The 19,271-nt window shown below is 44.6% G+C and overlaps 1 protein-coding gene across 1 annotated transcript in view; it reads left to right on the forward strand.

The window, feature by feature from the left end:
• Positions 1–1,911: 1,911 nt before the first annotated feature.
• LOC310633385 (hyaluronidase-4-like) overlaps positions 1,912–19,271 on the forward strand; it is a gene marked incomplete at its 5' end in the record, with an annotated part of 49,673 nt that continues 32,313 nt past the window's right edge. Inside the window, 2 exons of the mRNA XM_083351092.1 lie at positions 1,912–2,065; positions 2,308–2,488. Coding sequence (XP_083207218.1) covers positions 1,912–2,065; positions 2,308–2,488 — 335 coding nt within the window. The remainder of the gene's footprint in view (positions 2,066–2,307; positions 2,489–19,271) is intronic.

Consider the following 19,271-nt stretch of genomic DNA (forward strand, 5'->3'; position numbering starts at 1 on the left):
AGAATCTAAACTCTCCATCCCTAATGCTTAAGTGGGAAAACTTCATGATATCTCAGCAAGAGTTCTTCCCGGCACTCCTATCAGTATGGGAGAGTTGTTAGAAAGAATAGACACTTTGGACACTAACCTCACAATCGATACAAAAGCTGCGAGTGGCACAAAGAGCCATGGAAAGATACATGTAATGCTCAGTATCACAAGACAAGATGGAAAGAGCTGCACATGGATTAGAGAACAAACGAAAGCAATACGATATCATCAAGAGACTAAAAGAATTGAAATGGAAATGGGCTGGTCACATGGCAAGAAGAACCCAGGGCAGGTGGACCAAGGCAGTCATAGAATGACTTGGTAAAAAGCATCCACGAAAGAGACCAAGAAACAAGACGGATTGACAGCATCAGCAAGTACTGTGGCTCCACTTGGCAAAAGAAAACTCAGGACTGTATTGGTTGGAAACAGGCAGAAGAGGCCTTCAACCTGCAATGGATAGACCATGGCTAAAATGATGATGATGATGACTGATGTAGAATGAAGTAGCGGCTAACTGCTGCTAAATAGGGAGGGAGGGAGGGACAACTAAATTTACCTGAGGGCAGGAAATGGGAAAGGGGGTGAATCTGGCCTGGGGCTATAGAGAAAAGAATTCCTCAGTGTATTCCAATGGGAGTGGCAATTCCCAGTATGGTAGTAGTGACTGGTTTAAGCCCCCTCAAGCACATCAAAACAACAATGAAATTCAATAAAAGGAAATAAGAACAAAACAGTACAACTTAACCAAATCAGCAGCACACAAATATATGCCAGTTACAAATGCAGACTTAGCATCAGCTTGTCTTGTTTTACTATTTTTCATTCTGAAATCTAATCTTGGTAGTTGAGCTTTATAGTCAATATTAAGATCAGATAGGCTTCGAAGGACAGATTGAAACACAAGCAAAACAGCCATTAAGCTTGCTGAGAGTTTGATTTCTTTTCTTTTTAAAGCAAATGAATAGAAACTGGCTGTTATAAGAATTGCTAATCCCCATCCTCATTCCCTTTAAAGCATCCTGCATCCCGATGATCAGCTTCTTATGCACAGCAAGGGATTTAGGAGAACTACAGCAATCTTTTCCATCTGGGTGATGGTCAGTTCCTGTCATTTGTCATCCAGCGTGAGACTGCAGTCCTGGAAAAATCGGATTATTCCTATTGTTTAGGCAAGACTGAGCTAGAATGTTACAAGCTTTGCTCTTGAAATGTCATGTGATTTTAGTTTCTGTGTTTGAAAACATGTCCTTTCTAATATATCCAGGTTTCAAAATGTAAGACACACACACAAAGATAAAATGCCTTGGTTTGCCCATCAAGCTTAAAATGCTTATTTTCTGAATCTACATGAGAAAATGAATCATAAACTCAACAAACAATCCGAGTTGGCCCAATACATCAATGGGGGTGGGGTTGGGGGAAAGACAGGGGCAGAGGAGATAGAACTCAAGTTTCAAATTAACCAAAAGTTGGGGTATGGTACTATTTTCCTACTATGTTTTTAAACTGGGATCTAAGCCAGTTGTGCCAAGGGGGCCAACATCTCTTGAAAGTTTCAGGAAAGAGACCTTGTGCGTTCTTTGGTGAACAGCCACCACCAAGAATGTCCTGTGTCAGCTACTCATTTGTGTGACGATACATACATGGAAAGGACTACTTCATCGTATATTTACCCAACGTCTAGATCAGCGTTTCCCAACCTTAGGAACTTGAAGATGCGTGGACTTCAACTCCCAGAATTCCCCAGCCAGCATAGCTGGCTGGGGAATTCTGGGAGTTGAAGTCCACGCATCTTCAAGTTCCTAAGGTTGGGAAACGCTGGTCTAGATTGCTGAACTTCGTAACACTTCCCTCCAACCTGACTTCTGACACTGAGGGATGCAGGCAGGAAACGGTAAACCGGACAACCCTTGGCAAGTAACGGGGTCCCCCCCCCACGTCTGCTTGGGGAGCTCTGAAAGCTCTCCGGAGCTACACCGGGCGAGGCCGGCCGAAGCGTTATCTGCACCCCGATGCCTCTTTTCCTGGCTAAGTCAGAGGGCGTCTGAATCAGCGAGGGCGTCGTTTAGGGCAGCGTTTCCCAACCTTAGGAACTTGAAGATGCGTGGACTTCAACTCCCAGAATTCCCCAGCCAGCGTTTCCCAACCTTAGGAACTTGAAGATGCGTGGACTTCAACTCCCAGAATTCCCCAGCCAGCATAGCTGGCTGGGGAATTCTGGGAGTTGAAGTCCACGCATCTTCAAGTTCCTAAGGTTGGGAAACGCTGCTTTAGGGAGGCGTCGGAGCCAGGTGGGTCGGGGCGACGGGGGCGTGGCCTGCAAGGGCAGGGCGTGGCCACCAGGTGAAGGGGTGGCCGAAGGTAAGCGGCCTCGGCGCGCCGGGGCTGCCCTTTGGCAAGCAGCGCGTGGTGCGAGCGGCAGGACGGAATTAGGAGGGATGAAGGGGCGGCAAAGGTAACGCGGCTTCCCGGCGGGCGCGCGGGACGGCGTCTTCTCCTCTTCCTCCTCCTCCTCCTCCTCCGCCTCCTTTTGGTTGGGTCGGGAAATCTCTCGTTCCGGCTGATCAGCCCCTTTTTTACTCCTCCGAACTGGTCAATGACTTCTTTGTTAGCGGGAATTTCTCCACCGTGCGCTCGTTTATCCTGGATCTGTTTGCAGTGGGCTTCGGCGCGCAGCCGACTGTTTTACACAGGCTCGCTTTTGTGATGCTAGGTTTTTGTTTTGTTTTTTTTTTTGTTTTTTTTTTTGCCCAGGAAGGCTATCCACGCCTATGTCGGACTACAGTTCCCATCGTTGCCCTTGCCTTGGCCAATTCATCTAGTGGGCACCAAGTAGAGGAAACCGTGCCACCGCATCCTCCTAAAGAACATGGAGCCGGCTTCCCAGTTGGTTTCTTCCGAAGGTCTCCCCACCCCCCCACCCACCACTCTCTTTTTTGCTCTAATGCACATCCTCCCCTTCCCTTTCTTTCTAGGTTTGAGCGTGTGGTTGTATTATTGGGTTGGCGTCAGGTCTTTGTTTCACCCAACTCTTGTTTCTCCCTCCCCACCCTTCCCGAGAGCTTTGGTCTGCTGCTGTGGTTCCTGATCCCATCCACCCAAACCCTCTGCCAGCTTTTCCAATGCCATCCCTGAGCCTGTGTAGTTGTGGAACCAACTTTGCCTCAGTGACATGATGGTGGGGTTGTTTCTGTTGCTTCTGAGGCTTAGCAGAATAAGCATCTTATCCAGGTAGGGCAAGATTAAAACTGGTGACTCACCGAGATTGGATCCTGCAAGATTAAAAATAGGTGTAAGGTGAACATTTGGATGTGGGCTTGGACAATCCCTGGTGATATTTGAAAGAAAAGAAAAGAGTGGGTGCTGCAGTGAATAGCCCCAGCCTCCTTGAGTTTAATCAGCTGCTGTTACTAAGCCTCCTCCTCGCCTTTTGAGGGCTCTCCAGTCTTGAACTTCTCCAAGTCCAGGGTGTGTAATAGTCCAGCTTCTTCATCTTCCCTGAAGTTCTTGTGAAAAGACATTTAAGTGCAGGAGAGTCAGAGGGAAATATGAAAGTTTGCCCAGTGAGACCAGAGTTGAGGCACCACTGCAAAGGCCAGGAAGTAAAAAGGGAATGCCGTTTTTTGTTTTAATCCCATTTATATCCTGCCCTTCTCCGAAGACTCAGGGCGGCTTACAATCTAAGAAGGACAAATCAATGTGCTTAGCAATAGCCTTCATTCTATGTATATGCCTGCTTATTAGGGCTTTCGGGGGGCCCCAAGCAGCATTATTACAAAGTCAGCTTATTGCCCCCAACAATTTGGGTCCTCAATTTTACCTACCTCGGAAGGATGGAAGGCTGAGTCAACCTTGAGCCTGGTGGGACTCGAACCTGCACTAATTGCAGGCAGCTGGTGTTACTTAAGGAGGCATTAGCCCACTGCTCCACCAAGGCTCTTGGTGCACATTTCCAAAAGGAGCTGGTAGATTTGTGGCATGAAAAACTAAGAGACAGCCTTCCACCTAGTTACCTTTAGCTAATCATCTCACATTCTGTGGACAGTGTTTCGCCTCATGTCTCCTGAAGGTCAAGGGTTCCCTTTCCTGCAGTTCTTGGTGGTGGTTTTCCTCTTGCTTAAGCCATCCCAATCAGGTCTCTTGGCTTACAACATGCATGATTCACACCCAACTTGAAAAGGAATGTTTTGGTTGGGAATGGTGACAATTACTGCAACAGCATGTGGAGGACATCTGGTTTGAGAAAGCTGTCCTGAAACTGTTCTGCAATACAGTACCTGGTCTATTAGATCATAAGTTTATTTGTTTTTAAATTAAACGATGATTCTGTGTGGATGACACATATCCCCACTGAAATACACTGGTAATTACCAGATATTTATAATATGTCCTTGTTTGCTAAAACAATTGGTCACAATGGTGTTGTGAAGTATAATGTCCTTAGATAATTTTTTTTGTCCTGTGTTTAAACCCTGTCCTTGTTCAGGAGTCCATTGTTAAAACACTGCAAACGTCTGTTGGAAAAGTATCATGCAATAAGTGAATAGTCAGACAGAGAAGGGAAACTAGTTCAATATTACTTACCTTTTGGTAAAGCTCAGGCATTGGGTATGTTGATCTAGTCACAGAATGTTTATTGTGGTACGAACCTCAAAATGGTTTGTAAAGCTGAAGGAATTGAGTGCAACTTGCTTTTTGATGTGCTCTGAGAGTCATCAGCTGAGCAGTTCTTTCTCCAGATGTGTCAAGGCAGTTGATTCCTTGTAGTGGGGGACAAGGTAGCAGCTGTGGTTTCCTCCTCTGGTGGCTCAGTGTTATTTCCACACAAGTGATGGGATTGCATCCTCACAATTAGCAGAAAGATTGGGCAGATGTTTAATAAACAATTGTTTAGCTTGGAGACTGAAGGGAACTGTGTACCCCACACAACTCTGTCTACCCACTTCACTGCTGTTGCCCTAATCCAGCATTTATTCCCAGAAGCAGCTGCCACCTTAGCACCACTCTGAAATATGTGTTGGCTTTGTTATTGGATTTGGAATGGAAATGATTGACAGGTCATTGATTAACTTTGTCATTTTGCTTTAATAATATGTTACTCAAACTTATCTGCATGCAACATTAGGTAACAAAGTCTCATCAAATATGACTAGCAGTTTGTTTCAGCTAACTTCAGAGTGCTATTGCTATGAGTGCAAGGGGTTTGGTCTGAAAGTGATGGACTGGGAATGTTTGTTGTGGATTCCAGCATGTGCTTGACTTGTTCAGACAACAGGAGCTCCTTCCCTTTGTAATCACATCTTGATTCCTAAAGCAAGATGTGACGACAGGGGCGGGAGCTCCTGTTGTAGATGAATATGTCTTCTGAATTCTGCCTGTAGGGATCCAACTTTTGTTGTCAGCATAAGCAGACAACAGACTGTCACTTTGAAAAGTGGCCACTTAGTTTTACTGGTTGTTTAAATTCTATTCTGGGGGTCTGTGGACTGTTCTTTTGCAACTCTGTGTCCTCTTCACTATTATTTTGTTATACTTTGTGAAGGGTGGCAGTAGTTGTGAGTGTATCTTGGACTGAATAGATCCGTTTGGTTCAGCACTGTCTACTAAAACTGATGGTAGCTCTAGACCAGGGTGTCAAACTGCCGGCCTGTGGGCCGGATGCATTATAGCAAAACCGTGCCCATCCCATTGCCGGCAATGGCAAAAAAAAGTCACGATACGTCGCGACACATCACGTGACGTTGTGAGTTTGACACCCCTGCTTTAGACAGAATGATCTTCCCTAGAATCACTGTTTAATACAGCTAGGCTATGTATAAAGGGTTGAAAGGGATTCTGGATTAAAAGGTGAGACTTCTAAAGAGGCCTGCTACAAAGATCGCTAGCTTAAGCTCAAACTTCCAGGAATTGGTCCATTTTTTTGGATGGTGACATTGATTGTGTTCATATAGCATGCTAAGCTGTGTTATTATAAAACCCAGTATATTGTTTCAAGTAAAGCTTGAATCAGCCTGGAATTAACAGGGAGCACCTTGACCATATTTTTTTTTCTGCAAGATCAACTGAATCACAATTTTCCAGGTCCTTGAGATTTGAAAAGGTTGACCTTTCTCTTCCAGCCTCTTCCAGAGCTAAGAGCAGCTGCAGAATGATTGCCTCAAGTTTATATCACCGCAGCTGCTCATCCGTTTTTGAAATGCATGCGATCATGCAGATGTCAAAAGGTAAAGCTAGTTCAGAAGTGCAATGGTAAAAGCAGGCTCAGCTGGATTGCCTTACTTCTGTTTTTGTACCTGTTAGTAAGGTAAAGGTGAAGCACCCTAAGGGGAATCTGTTTCTGGGATCTATATGGATACCAACATGTTTCCTGATGAGAGTTCAGAAATGTTTTACCATAGGCTTCTTCCAAGATGCTTTTCAACTTTCCAGCCTAACTAAGAGCCCTGTTGTTCTTGACAGTTCACCAAGCTCTTAAGTAACTTGTCCAGATTTTTTTAAAAAGAAATAAATTCTAGATATAGTCTGGGAGAAATACTTCTGTTTTAGGGGAAATTCACACCTATTTCCAACTTTATCTACTTTCCCCTTGAAGAATGGCAGAGAGCTTGACACCCCCGCAATCACTCATTAAAGTAATATCCATCCATCTCTGAAGTGGCAGAAAGCTATATAGACATATCATTGACTGGTCCCTCTATTGCAGGGGTGTCAAACTTGCAACATCACAAACTTGCAAGTGTCACCATGTACCATGACTTTTTCCCCCCATTGCTCTATTGTACCCCTTCTGGTGTTGGTTCTGATTTTCAGATACAGGGTGTGCTAACAAAGCCACTGGCTAAACTCAAGTCTTGCTGCCTTCCCCTTTCTGAATATCATAATCAGAGGGGAAACTATTCACCAATCACAGAAGAACTGTGACTGGTGGATGATTTTGTCAGATAGGTAAACCTATTCAATGTACTTCCACACAGGAATGGAGTTTGGCAGGAGGGTTCAGGATTGAATTGTTAAGTCCTTGGTGCTCTCCAAGTGTAGTTGTTTGCCTGTAGATGTTTCATTTCCTAATTATGTAACATTGTCAGTGCCCCCATGTAGATTGAAACACCTGTCCCAAGGCAATTCTTCCCAACCTACAGAGTAGAAGGCTGGGACAGTCTCACATAAAGCAGGAGAACTGACTTTCCTAATTTACCTCCTCAGTGCAGAGGCCACTGGGTAATGGGCTTCAGGAAGTAGCACACTGAAGGATACACCCACTTTTCAAGAACTTGGCTCTTCTACTTTCCAAGACACAATGTTTGGAGAGGCTTGCCTAAGAGCAGGAAGAGAGGGCATACTTGGCTCCAACCTGCAGTGACCAATAGGTACTGGGTTGATTATACCTCCTGTAATTTACCTCTCTGGTAACTGGTGCAAAATGTCATAGATTTATATCATTTTAGATTTGACTGAGTGCTGTTGGTTTAAAGGAGAAAACGTGTGTCCCATGGTTAAATGCCAGTCTGGAAAGAAGACATGTTCCTTTTCATCTTCCACCACCCCCACTTCCATCCCTGTTGCACAAAAGTACTTACACATTTTCTTCATGCCTAGGGCAAATCTATTGGGTTTTTTTAAATACAGATTTTCAGGTTGAGTCTTAAAGTAATCTTCAGTATCACAGTTCAAAAATTCACAGGCATTTTTAAAAATAACATCATACTTTAATGGTTTTCCTAAGTCAAGTCAATGTAAGCAACTTTAATCTGAATAAGAACAGGCTTAAATTCTGGATATTACAATTTGTATAATGGCTTAAGGAGAAAAACCTCAGATTGCTGTAACTGTTCTTTTAATGAGTAATGAAGCAACATTTTTTTTCCAAAGCTGACTTTCCTCAAGCCACAAAGAATTTTCAACCTGAATGACAGATGTTGGGATTCACATAAACAACTTTATGGATTTTTGCTGGGGAAAAAATCTCTATGCAATTCTATGAAATTAGTTAAACATCTGATGTTGAAGCCAACTAGGTAAATTAACAGACAGGCTGCTCAGAGTCACTTTGAATCACCAGATGGGTGGAAAATAAATGTGAAAGAATGAAAAATTTACCTATTACTTTTCCCTCCCTCTCTCTCTCCTTATGCTGCCCATCTTATACCGCCATAGCTGTTGGTATGGTGAAGAATCTCTACACATCTGTAGCTGTTGGTATGGTGAAGAATCTCTACACATCTGCATTAACAAAGATTGCAGTTGAAATTAAACTAGTTTACTATAAGTATAGTATAGTATAGTAGTATAGTATAGTATAGTAGAAATCAACACTGAATGAATGCAAGGATAACCAGACATAAATTAATTTGATCTGAAATCTAGCTGCTGTGTGCTATCTCTCCATTTCTTTGAGGAGTATTTCACATGTTAGGAATTCACTGACAACCTTTTGTGAATTACTTCCATGTATATCAAAGTATCACGCAGGACAATTCAAGATGCCAAAGCAGTTCAGAAGAGACTGATGTGCCCCATGGGAAATGTCCAGTTTTAAAAAAGATTTTAAAAGAAATGATTTTAAAAAAATGATTTTAAAAGAAAAAAGAACATAGTTGTATCCTATAAACACAATCTTTTAATCCCCAGACTATGATGCAGGCACGTTTGCTAAAATTTAGAACTAAATACAAAATTTGTTATACAGAACCTGCCTTCTTGAATAAAATGGTTTCATAAAATAACCTATTCTTAATAGCAATGTCAAGAATTAGGGACAAAGGGAGAGTGTGTGTAAGAGAGAGACAGGGATGCGAAGGCAACATTTATATTTGCAAAATCTGATTTTGTCTTTATGAAAACTTGTGGCAAATCTGGCTGATGTCCCCACTCCCAGGCCATCACCCCATCAATCTGTAACTGGAAAGGCAAGTTCTAAACCTGTTTTCCTAAAAATAAATTATTCTGAATTTAGTCAATCTGACTCCCTGGTAATTGTTGTTAGAATTATTGGCTGACTTTACTGAATAAGAAGAAGAAGAAAAAGAGGGGGGGGAAGTGGGTGAGCTTGGCTTGGTTTATGGTGGAGGGTGAAACTTGTTGATTATGACTCTTACTGTTAGGATGGGGACTGAAGACACTGGAAACCCATGGTCTTGCCATTTCCCAGCATCTAAAGTGGTGTTTCTCAACCTGGCAAATTTTTTTTTATTGAAAAGTTTTTCAATACATTTTATCTTTAATAATCCCTCCCCCCCACCCCCTCCCCAACCCTTCCTAGCCCTCCCTAACCCTCCACACTCCCCTTCCCCCTCCCCCTCCCCGACTTCCCAGAGCTAAATACAAGGTATAAAAGTAAAAACAATCATAAACAACCATATGCTAACAACAATAAGCTATTAAGTCTATCGCACTCTAGCTCGTATAAAATGACTACAAGCAATACTAATATCACATCAAAACGTATACAAATGCTAAATGAAACTTTTTGGTCCCATATTTGTTCTGGATGTAATCAATCCACTTTTTCCACTCCATAATATAACGTTGTTGCGAATGGTCTTTCAAATAAGCTGATATCTTTGCCATTTCCGCCAGGTCAGAAACTTTTAAAGTCCATTCTTCTATAGTCGGCAGTTCCTCCTTCTTCCAATATTGACCTACTAAAAGTCTTGCTGCCGTAATTAAGTTCAACATCAACTTAGTGTTCACAACAGTAGTATCCGTAATTATGCCCAATAAAAACAATAGCGGACAAAACTTTATCCTTTGCTTAAATATCTTCTGCATATTCCCTGGCAAATTTTAAGACAGGTGGACTTCAACTCCCATAATTCCCCAGTCAGCATCTGGGAGTTGAAATCCACCCCTGTTAAAGTTCCAAAAGTTGAAAAACAGTGATCTAACGACTCTGATTGTCCACAGCATGCAAATACTGGAGGAGTTTAGTTTTTATGTTGGCTTTATGGACTTGGAACCAGCTGTTTGCTGTTATTTTACCAGGCTGAGTCTTTTCCTTAGTATCTTTGAAAATGAAGTGAAGGTCACGTCTAGTTATGCTGGAATTCTCACAATTCCTTATCATTAACCAGGCTAGCAGAGTCTAATGAAAGTTGCTCTAAAACATCTGGAGGGCATCAGATTGTCTCCTGCTGATAGTGGGAAAATAATTGAGGTTTATTTTACTCTTATTTGATTTGCATTTACTTAAAATATGTTATGTTCCCTTTGAACAGGCTCCCGGGGCAAAAAAAAAAAAACAAATCAGGAAGAGCTAGATTGGTAAAAGCTGGTGATTATAGTAAAATAAAGCATCCCAATAAAGCAAAGTCGATATATTAAAAAGAGGAAAAAAACATTGCAATTCTATAAAATTGGAACTCAGCGAAAAAAGACTGCTGCAATTGCTTGAGCTTATGGATTTAGTCAGGAGATTGTCCTCCCACCTCTGCATAATCTTTCTTTGAAAGGTTGAGAAATTGAATGCTTTCGAAGTCTTCCATTATGCAATTAAGGAGTGTTAAATAGTTTTGTCCATATTAAGCAAGCATATACCTGCACAGTAATACCGGTATCTGAATGCCAGACAGCAGAAACAGAATCTTAACTGTTTTACAGAAATTATCATTCCAAGTGCTTTTTTTATAAAAGAAAAAGGTGCCAGAACTCACACATGTCATACAACCGGCCTTGCCTACCCTACAAGGTTCCATCCAAAAAAGGTGCCGGAACTCCATTCTGAGTGTTCTATGAGAAAAAAAGCCCTGATCATTCCTGTGAGAATGTCAAAACAAAATGAATAAGGTTCAGAAACAGTGGCGTAGTGTGGGGAGTGCAGGGGGGGGCCGGCCGCACCGGGCGCAACATCTGGGGGGGCGCCCATTAAGCTCGCCGGAGGGGGACGATTCCGCTTCGCCGAGGGTCGGTGGTAGTGGGGGGACGGCAGCCGGTCAAGCCCGGCAACGCGTCCGATCCCGCCGCCGGCACCGGCACCTCTCCGTCTGCCGACGCCCCGTTGGGATCAGGCCAAGGCGCGTTGGGACGGGGCAAAGAGAAGAGCAGTGCCGCTGCCACCCTTTCCGTGCCGGATTTGCACCCTGGGCCAAAAAAAAACAAAACACAAAGGCGCCAAGGAGGGCCCGCTCAGCGGCGCTTCGGAAGGCCCGAGTGGGCTCTGCCGCTTCGTCTCCGCAATCGCGCACGAAGCCAAGCTGGGGATGGAGGCAGGCGGCAAAGGCTCGGCTTACGAGCCTCGCGGAAGATCAGCCACCCACTCGCGGGAGGGGCGGAGCGGGACGCCGCAGTGTCCACATGGCTCCGCGCCGTGGTTAATCCCCGCTGCACCTGCGGCTGCCATGGCGGGGGAAAAGGAACGGCGGGTTAAGTTTTCGAGGGACGAGTTACTCGCCTTTTTTTTATTTCCCTCCACCCCACCCCACCCCACCCCGCTTGCTTCTTTTTCCCCAGGGAATCTGAAGCTACTTTGCGCACATCAAAAGCCTTGAGTATTTGCGGCTGAACTCTGAAAATCGCTGACCCGAAGGCAGCCCTCTCAAAGCACCAATCCAAACGGAAGCGGGGGGGGCAGAGATTCATTCGCCCCAACCCACCTTTATTCAGGGAGGCGTGCATCACACGCCATTTTTTTTTATTTAGGGTTTTGATGAACACACGACAAAGGGAGCAATAGTCCCTGGCATTCCTTTAAGCCAGTGGTGTAGCGTGGGGGGGTGCAGGGGGGGCCGGGCGCAACATCTGGAGGGGCGCATTAGATGCATTTTACTTTAATTACATCAGTATTTTCATAACAAACAATACATGTGCTTAGGGGGTAAGGGTTTCTTTAACTAATCTAGTGGAAGAGACTCGAGTGTTAAAATCCACGGGTTAGGGGGCGCAAATTACTTGCCTTGCCCCGGGTGCTGACAACCCACGCTACGCCACTGTTCAGAAATGGACATTTCTTTCCTCCTTTTGTCTGAGGAATATTTGTTGGGGTGGCTGGTTTTCTAATAAAGTGAGTCATATAAGTTGATATTGTCTGATGGGTTCAGGAAGGTTGGCTTAACTGAAGTTTGGGGAATCTGCTGCTGGAAAAATAGAGAGAGAATCTGAAAACATGCTCCATGCCCCAAGGATGTGTGTGTGTGTGTTCTATAGGAAACAGCTCTGGAAGAGCTCTACCCTAAAGGTGAAATATTCGTATCTCTTGGCTACATACTCAGGAAGATTCACGAGAAACATTTAACACCTTGCATGCCCTGCTTCTAGGTGTAATCTGCTCATCCTAATAGGTAATAGGTGCTCAGGGCTCTGAAATTAACTTGTGTTAACCCTTCAGTAGAAGTAGAAAAATAGAGACCACTATGGTGGGAAGGTAACAGCGTTCTGTGCGTCTCTGGCATCCAGTTATGCCAGCCACATGATCACGGAGACGTCCTCGGACAAGCGCTGGCTCTTAGGCTTTGAAATGGAGATGAGCACCGGCCCCTAGAGTCGGAAACGACTAGCACGCATGTGTGTGGGAACCTTTACCTTTACCTTAAACCTTCAGAGTAGGTCAGGTAGGAAACAGGACACCAGAAGGGCTACTGGCACTTATATGTTATAATACAGGATCCTGAAACTGAAATATTCATATCTCTCATCTACATGCTCTCTTCTCTCTTAAAAGAGAAGTGGGGGGACACTCTTGAGTTTAATTGTTCTCCTTTTCAAGCCTAGGCTAGGCTGTTTTTCAGGACCATCTCTGTGTAAAAGTAAATGTTTGAACAGCCCAACTGGTTTGGAAATCTGGATGCTGACTTTGGAGAGAGAAGAGAGGGACCAAGTTGGTCAAGTCTGCTCTGAAGGTTTAAATGGCAGGTCCAATTTTCTGCTGCTTTCTGGAAAGAAATTGCAGCTGTTCTCTCTCTCTTCCCCCCCCCCCCAACCAAGTCATTTGAAGAAACTCATCCTCAGCCCTTCAAGGCCCTCTGGCTGCCCACGATTGCTCCAGTTGTGCTTGTGTCTGCATTCCTTCCCTCCCACCCACCCACCCACCCAGCCCCACAAGTCTTTCCCTGGAGCCTCTTTTCTGTTGCTGAGAAAGGAGGGCAGTTGGGTACTCAGGGACAGGAGTGTGGGGACAAATAGCTACTGTTCCAGCATTGCTGGGTTGTGAAATGAGTCACAGCCGGTGGGACCCGGGTTGTATAGGCTTCAGGAAACCGCAAATCCCAACAGCTCAGGGAGATTCTCCTTTAGCGCAACAGAAGTCAAAGAGATGCCTTTAGATTTTAAGCCTTTGTAATCAGCCAAAATCCCAGCCGAGCTGAATTATCTTTCACGACTCCGAACAGCTGAGAAGCAGGGAAAGCTGTCTGGTGAAATGAAGGGCTTTCCGGTTGGCGGCGATATTTGCCAGCCTCCAGATGTCGGCCTGCCACTTGCTGTGGCTGTGACAGACAAGCCATCTGCACTGGGAACTGAAAGGATAATCGGACCGGAAAGCGTGTATGCATACAGTGCTAACCAGATGTCATAGGATACAGGGCTTCCAAGCCAATTTCATGATTGCACAGAAGGAAATATTACTGTTGGCACCAATGACAAATTTACTATGCACACACCTCTTAAAAATACAGCAAGTGTATCATTAAAAAAAACCCTGCCCGTTTTAAAAGGGTGCGTTTGCATATATACACAGAGCTGCATCTACTTTTCTAACACTTCTAGTTTTTTTTTCTTTAATGTTTTAGGAGGAAAAAATTCCGCTGAAGTTTAGGCAGGCATCTTTGAGTCTCTTCCTCTTCTTCTTCTTCTTTTTTTTAAACATACTCCCTTTGATTTCTCCACTCTTTGAAAACGTTGTGATTTTTCTTTGTGGAGCATTACTTGCAATTGTTTGATTGCTCAGCCAATATTTGGATTGAAATCTGTTCCACTTGCTTGTGCTAGACTCCCAGTTCAAGCAGGACATACCAGGCAAATGTGCTGGGCCCACGTGTGTCCTGCTGTACTTGTTTGGTTCCTTCTTATTTGATAACAACTTAGGTCTTCTGTGTACCTTTGCTTCCTGAAAATGTGATTTGAATTGTAGCTAACTGCAAAGCAGATGCCCTCTGAACATGCAAACATTACAGTAATTCCTCATATCTAAGTTGCTCACAATAGGGCCATCCAGTGGTGTTAGTCTCTAACCAACTTAGGAGAAAGGGGAAATGTAGTCTAATATACCTAGTAAGCATCAAGGTGGGGAAATCACTGCTCAGTGTAGGAGCATGACAGGTTCAAAGATCCACCGACACAAATTCACTGTGAGCAGAATAGGACCATAAATTTACTTTCTAAGAAACCATGAATGTGGTAAAGGCAAAGCAAGCTCTTGCTAACAATTGCAAACTACAATTGTGGTAGAAATTTCCACCAACACCACTACTACAACATCCACTCTGCATTTAGGTGTTTAGGACCATCTCTCCTTCATGCTCATTGCCCTTTGGCTATTTTTCTCCTTGTCAGCTTGGTGATGTTTGCTGCCAGCGAAGCAAAGTAAATGACGCTGTTGTGATAAACCAGAAACCCTCTGGGCCATTTTATGAAGAATTGGATTTACACTTTTTGTGAGATAAAGGTTGGAAGGATGTCCATCACTCTCCCCCCCCCCTTCCAGGGGAATGGATGATTTGGGCCTGTCATTAATGGAATGATGTCACCAATATGTCAGGAAGTTCTAGCAAGGCTTCAGGGCCTTTTGGCCTCCCTTATTTTTATAGAGGTGCATTACTATTCTTTCTTTCTGTCTGACCAGATGGTCTTTGATTCCTCCAGAGACCGGCAATGGCTTAAAAAGCATTGCATCCCAAAGATTCTTCTGGAGTCCATACAATCAGTTGTGCGATATTGTCCTCAACAGGCTCAGCTTCAAGAAAGCAAAGTGATTTCATTTGAGCTAAATGTGTTCTCCCAAAAGCAGAGAGGAAGGGGAGCAGAACAACAGGGCTGGGTAAATGGGCTCATAGCAAATGTCCTAGAAAAAGTGTGTGTGTGTGTGTGTGTGTGTGTGCTCACACCTGCTCCATTCCTGGCTGGGCTAGCCCCTGCATGCCCTGGCTCCTTTCCTGAACGCAGGGGGCCAAGCAGGGACCAGGGGGAGAGACGGGAGCAAGGCAGGGGAGGGGACGCGAGTGAGCGAGCAAGCAAGCCAGACATGACAAGGATGGTAGCTGTGGCGCAGATGGAGAGACAAGCCCATTGCTCTGCTCAGTGGCAGTCTCCAAGGAATGCGAAAGGGGCGGGCGAAAGGGGCGTATTGACTATAAAGCAGGAGAGAATGACAAGGAATTATTTGTTTATCTAACATACGGTACGTGATAAGGAATAGCAAGCATTCTTGAGTAAATTTTACCATAAGCAGATTAAGAGGGTGCTTAGGTCGTCTTATGCCTAGGTAAGTGACTAAAACACAGGGAACAGGCATTTAGATTTAGTATCCAGTACATTTCTTCACTGAGCGCCAGTTTAGTGTGGTGGTTAAGGCATTGGGCTAGAAATCAGGAGGTTGTGAGTCCCACCTTAGACACAAAGCCAATTGAGCTGGATGATCTTGGGGTGGTCTCTTTCTCTCAGCCCTAGGAATGAGGCTCTTCTGAAAAGCCATTTTTTTAAAAAAAAATCAGATGATGGGGTTATTACATTTTAAATATACTGCTCAAAAAAATAAAGGGAACACTTAAACAACACAATGTACTGTATTTAATAGTAGGATGTCTTATTTTATATATATTCTTTGCAGCACGGTTTGGTCATAAAGAGCTTTCAGTGCTTAACATGGTTCAATACTTAAAATGAGCAGATAGACTAGTTCTCTTTAATTCCAGACAAATAACAAATCACTTTAAAAAATGACCTCGAGAGACTTTGAGTTTTCCTGGACATCCTCCTTTACCAAGTCATAGAGTTGATGGATGGAAAGAATAGAGGGGGGGGGGGGAGAATTACATCAAGGTCGGCTGTGAGAAGAAAGCTACTTATAGGTACCCATTCCAAAGATCCGAAGATGAGAACTTTGTAAAAACAACACTAACCAATGTGGCTGGTCCTATCAATCAGCAGAGGAAAATGATTTGTGCCAAGCACTGCCACAGGAAGAACTGAGAAATAATATGGTAAGAAATAGGTTTTTTTTAAGTGCTAATCTTGGTGAGGGGGAGCGATGGACCCTACTTGGACTTCCCCCAGTGCCTCATGTATATTACCATCCACTTTTTAGATCTTTTTTCTTCTGAATCTTGGGAAATGAAGTACATTCGGGCAGAAGCAGCTACCAACCTTTAACCCTAATTTAAGGGATTGGGGGACCCAGTGCAATATCATATACTCGGCCCCAGGTTTTCACTACCAATGGCTTCCTGAAAATTATTTTTATTTATTTTATTTTTATTAGATTTATATACCGCTCCTCTCCAAGGACTCGTGGCCGTGTACAGGGCAATTAAAACGCTAACAACACACAAGGTATAAAAATTAAAATAAGATTAAATCAATAGCCCTAAGTAATAAATACATTCTAAAATTTAACATTTTTAAAATTTAAACTCTAAAATCCAATCCCTCAGTCCAGGCCGGCCTGTTCAAACAACCAAGTCTTCAGGTCGCGGCGAAACGTGCGAAGGGATGGGAGCCATCCGGAGCTCAACTGGAAGCTGATTACGATGTTAATATTATGTATAACTGCTCAAAAAAAATAAAGGGAACACTTAAACAACACAATGTACTGTATTTAATAGTAGGATGTCTTATTTTCTGTTCCCTTTATTTTTACACACACACACTCACTCCATTTCTCTGTATTTTCAGAAAGAGTGTTATTGGCTTTCTTTCTTTGCACTAAAATGGGCTACTGTTGCACATGACAATTTCTGGAGAGCCCATACAAAGCCCAGACCTGTAGCTGCTGAAGCTGATGTAAAACCCTTTCATAATTGCATTTGGGGGAAAAATAATACTTGGTTTAAGCTGTGTTTAATGTAACAAACGGGCAACCTAGAGTCTTGCTAGGAATTCCAAATTGGCCAGACTGAGTAGCTGGCAAACCAATACAATACAATGCAATGTTGTATCTTGAGAACCCCCGTATGTGGGGGCATCCTGCGTAGATCCAGGGCTGTAGTAGAGGCAGATCAACCAGCCTTGGTGCCTTGGAAGGCAGAAGCCTTCCCATGGCAATGCCACTGCCATGTATTAAGTAGAGGAGTCCTGCCAGATCTGTTCCGCTCAGAAATCCAGGATGCGATTTCTCTTGTCAGAAAATACCTTCTTTTCTTAATTCGTATCTTAATCTTTTCTTCGGACTGCCGCTTGCTTCTTTCCCAAGGGGTTTGGGGTGGGGGCAGGCTTGTCCGTCCCTGCTCTTTCAAGTTTTCAAGCGAGAACTCTCCCGCCCGATGTGGCTGAGCTGAGTTTACTCCGTTTGAAGTTTTGATTAAGTGTACACGGAGACCCCTCGGTGGAAGCAGCGGCGGGGATCACATTCCAGCTGCCGCTCGGTGAAAAGGCGTTAAGAGCAAAGCAAACGACGAGAGCCCACCGTACACAGAGTAAGTTGTGGGTCTGAGGGGAGAGTCAATAAAAGGCGGGAGGGAGGCTTGTGGCTCCCGCCTGTCACTGCAAATGGCGAAGAGTCCCCGAATTGGGCCGGGCGTAGTAAGACTTTCTGTCCGACTGAATGAACACCAGGCGCGCACCGCAACGAAGCACGAGGTTAGCCTGGAGGAGGTGCACATAAACACAGCTGTTCACGAGAGCAGAGACATGGACCGTACCACTCTGGAGGCAGGGGAGAGCAGCCACAGGTAGTTGCCCTCCTCTTGGCTTCTCCCCGGTTAAGGAAGACCTCCTCGGTGGCTCCCAGGCTACAGCCGAGGGGCAAACGTTACCTGATGGGAATCTAGGTGCCAGGCAAGAAAGCTCCTGGAGCAGCCTGGCCGGGAAGGGGGGGATTGGTCCAAGCCCGGAGGGACCCACGGAGAAAGCCGGCTTAGCAGGTGCCCTGATACTCCAGGCTCCAGCCTGAATGGGAAGAGAGGCAGCATCTCCGAGTGGGCAGAGCGTTTCGAGGAAGCCCGGGGAGCAGAGGCTCAGTCCCATGGCTGCAAAACTCCTCAGGTGGGTCTTTTCCATCTTCCTCCTTCCTTGCATTGTCCTCCTCTGGGAAGGAGGAGGAAGCCGTCCGGGCTGGGCTGCGTGGGAAAGAGGCAGGATTCACCTGACTTCAATCTGGCAGCTAGAGAGAGAGAGGCTGGAAGGGGAAGAAGGCGTCGGAGGAGGCTGCCCGCTGGGATTCCCTGGAGTAGGCTCGCTCCGGCCGCCTTGGGGCTGGTTGAATGGCCATCGGTTCAACTCCATCGGCACGCTTCCCTGACTCTTGACCGCCCTGGCTTCTTGCGGAGAGGGGCAACCGGCGGTGGCGGGGAGGGGTGGCTGAGGGAGTCTGCCCTGGCCCAGGGCTGGAAAAAGAGCCCCGGGGATGGGATGCTGCAGAGAAGCTGGAACCGCTCTGCTTGACTGGAGCCCCGTCTGTATTTTTCTCTTTCTACAGGAATGCCAGGCAGAAGAATACACTTCAGTTTTCCTCTGGTGTTGTTATTTCAAGTGGGCTTTTATTCTGCCTTTCTGCCCAGAGGAACAGGGTGGGGTTTTTGTGTGTGTGGGGTTTTTTTTTTGCCATTACTTGTACTAGTGCTACTCCATGTTAGTACATATTGATAGTCTGTACTGCCTGTGGATTCTTATGTGATTTCCTGCCGGAATTTCATGTTTAAATCACCGCCTTAAAAAAAAGACTGTCTTGTTAAACTGCCTACAACTTGCTTTAGAGCGCGTGCGTGCACACACACACACATATACAAATACACTGGTGGCTTGTTATTTTCATGATTTTGTTTTCATATCATAGTTTTCTTACAGGCTTTTTTTTAAACAACAACAACCAGATATTCACATTTAAAAAGGGAAACTCACTTTTCCCTGAATTTTCTAGCATTTATTTCAAAAGGAACTCAGGTGAAAATTGGATAAAACCTAACCCAAAATTGCACAGTGCCTGCCATGTGCAGAAAATAGCAGGAGTAGACGATGAGTATATGATGCATTGTTGTGGGGGAAGGAATAAATAGAATAACACAGGTGAAATGTCTGTTAACGCACACCCTGTGTACTAGTTACTTTGTTTTAATTTATGCAGTTGTACCAACCACAGAACAAAGTGGCAGAATTGG

The sequence above is a fragment of the Vipera ursinii genome, assembly GCF_947247035.1.
Source record: "Vipera ursinii genome assembly, chromosome: 2".
Classification (NCBI taxonomy): Eukaryota; Metazoa; Chordata; class Lepidosauria; order Squamata; family Viperidae; genus Vipera; species Vipera ursinii.